Genomic DNA, 12,054 nt, shown 5'->3' on the forward strand with positions numbered 1-12,054 from the left:
ATATCATGAAAAGATGCTTCATTTATGTGTAACTGGCCTTGATAAATGTAAGAGTGTTGTATGGTTTAATTTTTTTTTTTAAGATTTTATTTATTCATGAGAGACACAGAGAGAGAGGCAGAGACACAGACAGAGGGAGAAGCAGGCTCCATGCAGGAAGCCTGATGTGGGATTTGATCCCGGGACTCCAGGGTCACGCCCTGGGCCGCCGAAGGCAGGCACTAAACCACTGAGCCACCCAGGGATCTCAATATTTTTTTGTTTAAGTGGTAAGAAAGGGAGGCACTTAGGATACAGTGTGGCATAAAACCAGGGATGCTAAATCTCTTGCTGTGCCCAGGGCAGGCCCCTACAACAAAGACTTCAAATGCCCCTACAACAAAGACTTCAAATACCAAAGTTGAGTAATTCTCATTTAAAACACAGAAAAAGGGGATCCCTGGGTGGCTCAGCGGTTTAGTGCCTGCCTTCTGCCCAGGGCGTGATCCTGGGGTGCCAGGATCGAGTCCCACATCAGACTCCCTGCATAGAGCCTGCTTCTCCCTCTGCCTGTGTCTCTGCCTGTCTCTGTCATAAATAAATAAATAAATAAATAAATAAATAAATAAATAAATAAATAAATAAAAAAATCTTTTAAAAAAAGATAAAACACAGAAAAAAAGAGTAGAGCATATATTTTTCTTTGTGTTTTTCAACCACCTATGATACTCAAATGACCTGGGTAAAGAATAATGTTTGTTTTTAATTCCAATCTTTTGTGGAGCTACAACTTTGTAAAATACAATAAAAATTTCATGGCAAATCAAATTGCTATAAAAATTGCTGAGTACTCTCAATTTTTGCACTTCTCATGAATGACTAGGAAGTTTATAGATGGTCACTGGTCTGTGGACATTTTGAATAACACTATATTAGAGCTTTGTCTCTGAACGTTCTGTAACAAACGTATAATTTTTGAAATTAAAGAAAAGTTTAAAGAAGATTAATGTATTTATTACAGTTTGGCAATAGAGAGTTGCTTGATAAAAAACAAATGTGAAATATGTTGAAGTTTCCACAATTAAATTAGGACAAAAATGGTTAATGAGTTGCTAGCAGTTGCCAGCATTTGTCCACCATCCCCATTCCATACCCCAAGCAGATGGTGGCCTCAGCACTCCTTCCTACGGACCCCTGACACAACCTCAGAATCCTTCTTAAAATAGTGCTGATGGAGTCCACTACCATTGGAAAAGAATTTATATCAGATGTGAAATCTACTCATCCTAAATTATGTTCTGAGGTTTTTTGAGTATAATACTGTGATTATCTTTTTTTTTTTTTAAAGATTTTGTTTATTTGAGAGAGAGAGAGAGAGAGAGAGCACGCACATGAACAGAGAGGAGGAGCATAGGAAGAGGAAGAAGCAGATTCCCCACTGAGCAGAAACCCAACTCAGGGCTTAATCCCAGGAGCCCAGGATCATGACCTGAGCCAAAGGCAGATGTTTAACTGACTGAGCCACCCAGGAGCCCCAAACTGTGATTATCTTAATCTTGTATTTTTTTTTCTGATTTTTTTTTTAAACAGCCTTTCTGATTTATTGAGGTTATTAAAAATCTTGGGATGCCTGGGTGGCTCAGCGGTTGAACGTCTGCCTTTGGCTCAGAGTGTGATCCTGGAGTCCTGGGATCGAGTCCAGTGTTGGGCTTCCTGCATGGAGCCTGCTTCTCCCTCTGCCTGTGTCTGCCTCTCTGTGTGTGTGTGTGTCTCTCATGAATAAATAAATAAAATATTTTTTAAAAGGTTATTAAAAATCTCAAAGCTTTTCATATGCTGGTCTCATCCCATGTATGCTATTTAAAATCTTAATCGTGGTAAAAAAAAAAATTGTGACAAAAATATACTTTGAGCTGAAGCAGAATATAGAGTAAAAACAATCATCTAGGGAAGAAAGAAAATCAAGTGACTATAAGATATATCTAAATTTGTATTTGTCAGAGGTAAAGTCTTTGAGGAACTCAAAGACCCATTTTTATATAGCTTCTTAGTTTCTTTTATTCATCCATTTCACAAGTATTTATTAACTATCATATATGCATCAGGCACCATTCTTAATGATTGGGATCCACCAGAACAAAATAGGCAAGGCCTTATGCACCCATGTCTAGAGCTTACCTGGATTTTTTTCTTAGCAACCTAAAAACTCATAAAGGTATGTGGCTTTAACAGCACAGAATTAAAATGTCACATGGATTTCCCTTATGGAAACATTAATATTATCAGCTGTGAAATGGTAGGTGGTGGTAAATGTTTATTGAGGTAAGAATCACAAAATCAGGCTATTTTTCCAGACTGTGCTTCCTTTTTCTTTAAAGTAGGGAACTATACTATCTTGTAGCAGTATAGCCAATATAAAATGTAAAAAGGAGCGCAAAAACACTGCGGAAAGTATAAATTGTTATATATAATCAAACTTTTTTATTTAAACCAGAAATCCTAATGATGAAAAATACAGATCTATCCGGATTGGAAACACAGCTTTTTCTACTAGACTCCTACCTGTCAGAGGAGCCGTTGAATGTTTATTTGAAATGGGCTTTGAAGAGGTAAGTATGTTGAAGGATTTCTTCTCCCCAGTTCATTTGTAAAGAGTTTATTATAATGTTGTTGGATAATTACCTAAATAAGATAATATTTTTAAATTAATGGGTCATTTTGGAAATCTGTGGAACTAGTTAATTCTTCGCCTATTGGACATTTAAAAGTGACAGTAAGTGTACTTTAAAATCACAATAAAAATATATATTATGTATCATATATAAATATAAATATATATATATATATATATATATATATATATATATATATATTTCCCCCCCACAGGGAAAATTCTTACAAATTTTAATCCTTTAGAACAGGTCAGACATAAAACCCAAAGACCAAATTGTGGGTCACTTTAGACTTTCCGCAAAAACTTAATTTGTGAGTACCCATGAATATTGATAAGGTCTAACTGCCTGTCTCCAGTAAGAAATGAAAAGAGTAAATGCAGAAAAGCTGAGTTCAGTTGTTGCATGTAAGGAATTTATTCTGTGACACAAGAGGAGAATATCAGTGGTTTTTTTGTTAAGTCAAAATAAGTTTGGTAGTTTCATCTTCTGGAATCTTGTGGCATGGTTTAATTTTATGACACAATGAAAGTAGTTATCAATATTTTCAATTTTCTTTATGTAATATATGCTTAACCATTTCTAGTTTATGGAATACTGAAAGAAATTGAACCAGGTTGTGGATACACAGTAGTCTATAGCAGTCAGAATTGTCAAGGCTGTAGAAATGATCAGAGATATGCTGAGTTGCCATAAAAAGTACTTTCCTTCCTGCCTCCCCAGATTGTGTTCAAGCCCCTGGAGGGTATAGTAGTGAACTAGAGAAATAGATCCCATTTCGCATGGAGCCTGGATTCTAATAGGTTAGACAAACAGTAGACATGTAGACATGAAAGCAAAGATGAATGCAAAGAAGAAAATAAGGCATGGTAATATACTAAAAAAGCACCTGTAGAGGGGACAGCTCTAAAAGAATGAATGGTATGAGAAGGCCTCTCAGGAGAAAACATTTGAGCTGGGACCTAAATGAAAAGAAGCATTTCAGGTACCTGAAACCCTCAGGTAAGAGTACTTCAGACAGAAGGATTCAGGTGTGCAACAGACTTCTGGCAGGATTAGCTTTGACACAGAAAGTAGCTACAGAGGCAGGCAGGATCCAGGACATGGGTTTTTGAGGATTCTGATAAAGACTTGGATTTCATTCTAAGTGAGATGGGAAACCATAGGAAGGTTTTAGGCAGGGAAGAATATTTAAAAGATTACTGGTTGTAAAGAGAAATGTTCTGGATATTCTGGGATGAGAGCAAGGGATGAAGCAGGAAGATCAGTTAGAAAGCTTTTCTCAGCCTAAAGGAGAAATGGTAATGGTTTGTGTAAGTTCCATGTGGACAGAGCCTTTTGTCTAAAAAGCCTTTTGTCCCCTCTGTTGCTAGCTCCTAGAATACATGGAGGCACTCAGTAAGCATATGTTGAATTAACGACTGATAGCAGTGGAGATGAGGAAAAAGTAGAGGCATCTAGAATTTTCTTTTTAAACAGAGCCTGCAGGACTTACTAATCAACTCAATGTGGAGTATAAGGGAAAGAAAGAAATGAGGGATTCTTCTAGGTTTTGGTTTGAGCATATAAGCGGATGCAAATACCATTAATTCAAATTGAGAAACCTTGGGAGTATAGCAGATGATGGGAGAGATCACTACTTACCTTTGGATAATTATAAGTGACATACTGCTAAACTTTCAATAGAGATAGCCAGTAGACAGTTGGATATTTGAGTCTATAACTCAAAAGGAGAGGTCAGGCTGGAGATAGAAATTATGGTGTCATCTGCTTGGAGTTACAGACATCTGAACATAGAGAACTTAAAAATATAGGAGGCAAAATTGTAAACATTGCCCATTTTGTTCAAGTAAATACAGATTTTTTAGTTAAATGACAGAAAAATGTAGTAAATGACAACTGGAAACTGTACTGATTTCTCAGTTTTGAAGTGTTACACATTTTGTGGAGTCATATTTGTCTTTCATTCAACAAATATTTGAGTGCCGGGTGTGATGACCAACCATCCCAGTTTCCCTCGGGCTGCCCTGTTTTGTTTTGTTTTGTTTTTAATGTACTTATTTTTATGGGTTTTTTTTTGTTTGTTTTGTTTTGTTTTGTTTTTGCTGTCCTGGTTTTAGCACTCAAAATTCCACATTCTAGAAAACCCATCTCAGGCAGACCAAAAGGTTGGTTACACCAGTGCCAGGTAATAAGCCAGATTGAAACTTGCAGAAGTATTTGACACAAATGGAGCAACAGTTTCAGAAAAGATTACCATGTTTTGATGACACTAATTTATACTTCAAGTTTCCGATTGTCTTTGGACTTCACACCTCAGGACCTGTCAAGTAAATGTTCTATCACTGGCTAAGTTGCAGAAGGAACCAGTGGAACTGCACCTGAACTCTTATCATTAGAAAGAAACTGAATCGGCTTTAAGATGAAGTAGGAATCTCAGATCCATCCCAAAATGTTCAGTTGTATATTAAAATCCTGGGCACTTTTGGGCCTCCTTGCCTCTGAGGCTATGGTCTTTGTGAAAATTCTGAGAAGAAGGTTGAGAAAGACTGGGATCCACATGGGTATATATGTGACTCATCTGGCTTGCTGAGTGCGGTGGTTCTCACCAGACACCATAGGAGGAGGGCAGTTTTGGTTGTCCTGATGACTGGAAGATATTACCAGCATATAGTGGGCAGGAGCCAGGTTTGTTTAACATCTGGCTGTAAGAATTGTCTTAGCAAAAATATGTTGAGAAATACGGATTTTGCTAAATACTACAGTTCTCATTCATAAAGTGTTATTGGATCTGGTGCATTAAGCCTGTGATTTTGTCTTTTGTGAAAATACAGTGCTGCTGATGAAACTTTTTGGCACAGGCACTTTGGCCATATCATATATTCTTTTAGGATTGGTCCTGAAAAGTTGGAAGGGAAGGGAGCAAGGCACAAGCAGCATCTCTGTCCTATAAGGGCCTTCTCTAAGGTGTAGACTGAACAGATCCAGACACTTGTTTTACTGTATTTCCGCCTCAGCCCATGGTGTCTTCTACCTCTCTCAGTGCTGCTCCACTAACAGTATGAGATGGGAAACCTCTATATTTGGTTTTAACCTAGATGTCTAATTTCTGAAAAGAAACTTCATCAGAGATGTGAGGTGGTTCCTTTCTAATGTAGAAAATCATTGTGGTCCAAATTGTGTTAATCATATATGTAATCATCTCAGCTGTAGAAATACTCTCTTTTTGCTCAACATTTCCATCCGTTAGTACAAGCTTATGGTTTTTGGTCTCTGTTAGTCTAAGATGGAGTCAATTATAGCTTAACAATTAAGTTTTGTTAAGTTTGAATCTTTACTCTCAACAATTATTATGTAGCTTCAGGCAGGTTAACTTTTCTGAGCTTTTGTATTTTCATATAAAGAATAGAGATAAATCTAATACCTACATTTCAGGGTGATTGTGAGAATTATTCTAAATAACATACATAAAATGTTTAGCATAGCACCAAAAACACATAAACACAATAAGTGATAGTTCAGTTTTGTTTTTACAGAATATATAGAGCTTAATAGCCTCTTCTAGCTTTTTAAAAGGGATTTATTTGGAATTAATTTCCATGTCATTAGTGAGAAATGTGTTGGTCAGTTGATTCTGATAGGTCTGCCATCACCAGGGAAATAAGATCATTCTCAGTTGTGGAGCTCAACTTAAATGCTTAGAATCAACAAGTCTATCTTCTGTATATTAACAATCATTGTATCTCACATGCAGTTGGTGGAATTACTATTTTAACATTGTTGCTTCTTAACACTTTGAAATTTAATTGAAGATCTTTTCATTTAACTTGTTTTTTGTTTTATAATTTGCTGTTTTGCATTGTGAGCTTTGTTGTAATGTTTATTGCATCTTAAAGCACTCTGATTAGGAGTATTCATTAAATGAACTACTACTTAAAAATGGGATTTTTATTGTTTGTTTTGTTTGGACCACCTTTGTATTACTGTTAACAGTCCATAGTTTTGAACTGACTATCAGGGTGTACTTTTTGTTTTCTTGGAAAAATTAGTGGACCCCATATCCAAACTTCTAATCGTGTAGCTATTCTTTAAAGTCTTAGGTTTAAGAGATTCAAAGGTTATTATATAACTTCTTGGTTTTATGTGACCCCAGATCATTTTGTATGGCTGCATCTCTACTAATTCCTATTATTGCATAGGGAATTTCACAGAGAATAGTAGTATTACATACTTTTGCAGAGAAGTTAGGAAAGTGCATTTTTATCATTCTTATGAGACTTTGTGACCTCTTATTCCTAAAAGAAAATATTTTTTCTAAAGGCCTTTGAACCACTCAAATAAGCTAAGCATTATATGCAAAGAAGGAGACCAGTTTTCTTAACTTCCTAGTTCATATATAGGCACTTTTTACCTTTGACCATCTAAAAGAAAATACTTATAATGGTACGAAAATAGAATGTTAAAAAACGATGTATTTTATAGTATTGGTTTCATTTTATAGGTATGCATATGAATGTCAGTAAAAAGCAAAGGTTAAAATTTTCGCCAATTTTATAAATTCCAGGGAGAAACACATCTTATCTTTCCTAAAAAAGCTTCAGTGGAGCAGCTGCAAAAAATTCGCGACCTGATTGCCATAGAGAGAAGTAGCAGATTGGATGGATCAAATAAGAGTTACAAAGTAGAATTATCTCAGCAACCTGCATCCAGTACCCAGCTTCCTATAACACAGTCTTCAAATCCTAATGGGTTAACCCAGCATGCAGGGAACAGTGAAGGACAGTCATCAAACCCACCGTCTGCTCCAATGGTAATGTTAGAATTAAACCATTTTTAACCATTGAAAGTATTGAAACGGCAACAGCTTTGAAATACGTTGTGATTCTTGAATTTATGCCATCATTTTCTCGGTTCTTAGAACTGTAATATATCCATGGGGATCGCTGGGTGGCCCAGCGGTTTAGCGTCTGCCTTTGGCCCAGGGCATGATCCTGGAGTCCCAGGATCAAGTCCCACATCGGGCTTCCTGCTTCTCTCTCTGCCTGTGTCTCTGCCTCTCTCTCCGCGTCTCTCGTGAATTAATTAAATAAACAAACAAACAAACAAACAAATATATCCAGATTTCATTAGCTCTTTAAAAAATTGTCAAATTTATAACAGTAGGGAAAAATGGTTATTTTTTATATGCTTTTAAATCTTTTGGTTTATTGCTTCTTAGGCATTTCATCATTGTATCATTCATAAATCTACCCATTGCCTTGGTAGGTAAATCAGTAACATAAATTAGAATATGTCTTTAACCTAAAACAAAGTAACAGATTTGCCAAACAATGGCAGTCATACTAGATTTCCTCTACTACACCAATACTACTTTTTACCTGTTGCCATTCATTATGAAGATTATTAATTCCAATAACCTAATCATTATCAATCCCTCAGTTTAGTAAAAGAAGTCAGCTTCTTCAAGGCAAATAATAATATATTAATTTTTTTTAGAGGAGTGTGCTACCAGGTTAGTTAAGTTTAGCTTTAGTTTAGCATACACAGACAAATACATCTGAAGAACTGCAGTCAAACTTTTTGATTGCTTACAGGCATCCTTGGTACACTTAACTGATCTCATTTAATAGGAAACTATCCTGTTTGCAAAACAAAAATGCCTTTTGATAGAGATCCTTAAGTTTTCCTCTGAATTTTCACTTGGAAAAACTTATAATTTTTTTCTGTAGTAATTTTATTTAGTAGCCAGCTTCAACTTGTATCCTCTTAATTTTGGTAAAACATCTTGTCACTACCTCCATAAAGCAGAACTTGTATATAGAGTCAGTTATGAAATCTACCCTTAATCTTCTCATTGAGTAATTCCAGAGTCTTTAACTTCACTTCCCTGGTGGTCATTTCTTTGTTTGTGCTGAGAAGACCCTAAGCTTGTCTTGAAAAAATAAAGAATAAAGGTGGTAAAGGCTATCAGGAGAAGTGACAGAATGTTAACTGTCCTTTTATATAATTCTTATTGAGTGGTTTCCAAACTTTTTTTTGTGGAGGATTAACTCAACTTAAACATATTTCTTTGTGCTTCAGTTTACTTAGATTAACCTTTAAGTGATTAAAATATTTTCTCCTCTCATCAGCTTCACAGCTGTTTGCTTTTAATAATAATAAATACAACTAGTGTTTAGGAAGCTTTTGAGAAACTGTTACTGAATATGTCAGATCAACTAGTAAAGATGCTAAGTGGCTGGGTATTCCATGAGATAGCATACATGAAAACTTTGTAAACTATAAAGGACTTTGTAAACTATAAAGGTTTGCCCCTGGTAATAATAATTCTTTTTGTAAAGTATCTGAGCTGCTGCATTCCCAGAGTAATGGAAAAACGTGACTACTTAACTTTAATGTGACTTAATAGTAACCCTCGTCAGTCCATTCCTTAGAAGAGTGGTTTCTACTCTTTTGATTACACATCTTAACAGTAATAAAATGTTGAGTATATAACCCAGTGTTTATTTCCTTATAAATTATGTACTTCTAATATGTACCTTATATAGCAATTGTGTAAAAATGGTGAAATAAAAAGTAAATCTGAAATGTGCCCCAGGAGATTCTTTTGTGCCCCTCGTGAGATGAGCTGAGGCTCTCTTCGGTTTTGTGGTTAAGGTTGATACAGAAGTACACTTAAATTCTTCATTTTGAGCTCTATTTCTTGTTTTCTAATTCTAGTGTTAGAATTTATCTTTTAAGATTCCCTACTTTATCCTTTGTGGAATCTCAGTGTTACAGTTTAAAATGCACAGTACTAACCACTCTTAGAGAAAAGCATATAATACATGAAAACATTTTATTTTACAAAATAGCTGTTTCCTGGACTAAGCGGTATTTTGTTAGTGTTCTGACTCAGGAGATCCATTCATATTTTTTGACTACTGTAACCTCTTTCCTTTTTTTGATTCTTAACCTTGCAATTCAGATATAATTTGAGGCCTTTAAAACTCTATAATCACCAGAAAGCCTCTGGATACTAAACCAAAAAAAAAGGAAAAGGTCATTTTATTGACACAACAAATGTAGAGTTTAAAAGAAAATAAACTTTCTTACAGACATATGCTTTTAGTAGACAATCTGTTACCAATTCTTATTTCTCTAGTCCATGAGACACAGTATCTTTTTCTGAGTTTCTTAAGGGAATTGGAAGAAATTAGAATAAATCTTGTTTTTTATCACCAAGTCTTGGTTATCCATGGATCACTGGAATACATAGTTTAAAATAGTATTTTGTTATGTAAGCATTCGTCACTATTATTTGTTATACTACAGAATTTGACAGCTATGTTCCCCTGCCTTGCCCATTTTGAGTGGGGGTACTCAGTTGATAATTAAAGATCAAAGTCAAGCAGCAAGAGAAAGATTTAAAAAGTATTGAATGCATTTAAATAGACAGATCCTGAACATTGATACCTTCATAGCTATTATATTTCTTTGGTTGAAACTACATCAAGTAAGATTTTGAAATATAAATTAAAGTGATAGTCACTAATGTTGAAGTTTGCCAATAAGCTTTTCCTTTAAGATCTAAAGTACTGAAATATATTGGTACTCAATAAAAGGTGATGTTGTTAGAAACTTACTTTGCTGCTCTCTCTGGATATTTTATGTAAATGGGATTACACAATATGTAGTTTTTTGCTTTTGGATTCTTTATTTTGTATGTTTTTGAAGTTTATTCAGATTGTAGGATATATCAGTATTTTATTCCTTCTTATTGCTTGATAGTATTCCATGATGGACATTTGAGTTGTTTCCCATCTTTGCCAATTATGAATAATGCTGCTCTGAACATTCACATACAAGACTTTGTGTGGGCATAGGTTTGCATTTCTCTTGAGTTGATTCCTAGGAGTGGAGCTACAGGTTGTATGTTAAGTTTATGTTTAATGTTTTAAGAAATTGCCAAGCTGTTTTCCAAAGTTGTTGCACCATTTTACATTCTCACCAGCAGTGTGTGATGTTACAATTTCTCAGTACCCTCACACTTGTTATTGTCTTTTTTATTATGGCAATTTTAGTGGATATTAGGTAATATCTTATTGTGGCTTTAATTTGCATTTCCCCAGTGACTCAATTGACTTTTAATTTTTTTTTTCAATTGACTTTTAAATTTGCTGGTTATACATGCTGAATGTTTAGTGTTCCTAAAGGACATAATTTCCCAATAGCCCTTAATGTATCCTTTGCCTTCAGAAAGCATTTCAAAACAGCAGAGTTTTTCAAAGACAAAGAACCTTACAATGTTAAAAGCATTATATTTCCAATTTTGCAACTTCATCTAGGTTGAAAACAGGTGATTCTGAACTATGATTTGCTTAAAATAAGCCTGCAGCAGTTATTACACAGCTAGTTTAGATGCATACCTTTATTTGGCCCATGCCTACTTTTAGAATGTGTATAGAATTGTTAAGGACTTTTCATCAATTCTAATCACTCTAGAAATTATTGCCCATTGTGTATATGGGTATGCATTTATTTAAAAGAATTATCATTTGAAATTATTCTTTTGAAATTATAAATATACTATATTGTTAGACAATGGTAAACAATAAAATGAGTTGGTTTATTTATGTTTTTAGGAACTGGCTTATTTTTAAACTTAATCTCATAAGAAACCTTTCAGTTTGGATCTATATCTGATCTTTATTAGAGAAGAAATGTTCTATTTGGACATAAGATTTAAATGTCCAGTTTCTTGTTGTGAACCTACAATTCTTAAAGGTAAAATATACTGCATACCCTTCAATAGGGGATCACTTAAATTATAACACATCTGTATACCGGAATTCTTAGCCTCCATTAAAAATGATGATGTGGTCTATTTTGGCATTACAAGAGTTATTATATGGGAGAAAAAAACAGTAAACTACTAATTCCAAAGTTAAAACAGCATATGTTGTGTGTGTGTGTGTGTAATATTTCAATTTTCTTATTAAAAATGTACGTTCGGGCAGCCCCCGGTGGCGCAGCGGTTTAGCGCCCCCTGCAGCCCAGGGCATGATCCTGGAGACCCTGGATCGAGTCCCACGTCAGGCTCTCTGCATGGAGCCTGCTTCTCCCTCTGCCTTTGTCTCTGCCTCTCTCTCTCTCTCTCTCTCTCTGTCTCTATGAATGAATAAATGAAATATTAAAAAAAAATAAAAATATACGTTCATAAATATGTTCATTTTAAAATGTCTAGAAAGCTATACATAGACAGCCATAATTTTATCTTAGGGTGAAATTACAAGTGATTCCACATTATTTATACCCCTCAGTATTTCCTGAGAATTTCTTGCAACAACATTTATTACTTTTGTAAATAGAAAAAAAAAAGGGGGAAGGGTTTGTAAGAAATAAAGTGATAGAAGTCCCAAGT

General features: G+C 34.9%; 1 protein-coding gene across 2 annotated transcripts in view; it reads left to right on the forward strand.

Moving 5' to 3' along the window:
- The window catches only part of NGLY1 (N-glycanase 1), a 57,615-nt gene that overhangs the window by 8,552 nt on the left and 37,009 nt on the right, over positions 1 to 12,054 (forward strand). For both annotated transcript variants that reach the window (XM_055321272.1, XM_055321273.1), the window contains exons 2-3: positions 2,474 to 2,588; positions 7,216 to 7,461. In XM_055321272.1, coding sequence (XP_055177247.1) covers positions 2,474 to 2,588; positions 7,216 to 7,461 — 361 coding nt within the window. The remainder of the gene's footprint in view (positions 1 to 2,473; positions 2,589 to 7,215; positions 7,462 to 12,054) is intronic.

Source organism: Nyctereutes procyonoides, unplaced genomic scaffold, assembly GCF_905146905.1.
Source record: "Nyctereutes procyonoides isolate TBG_1078 unplaced genomic scaffold, NYPRO_anot_genome, whole genome shotgun sequence".
Lineage (NCBI taxonomy): Eukaryota > Metazoa > Chordata > Mammalia > Carnivora > Canidae > Nyctereutes > Nyctereutes procyonoides.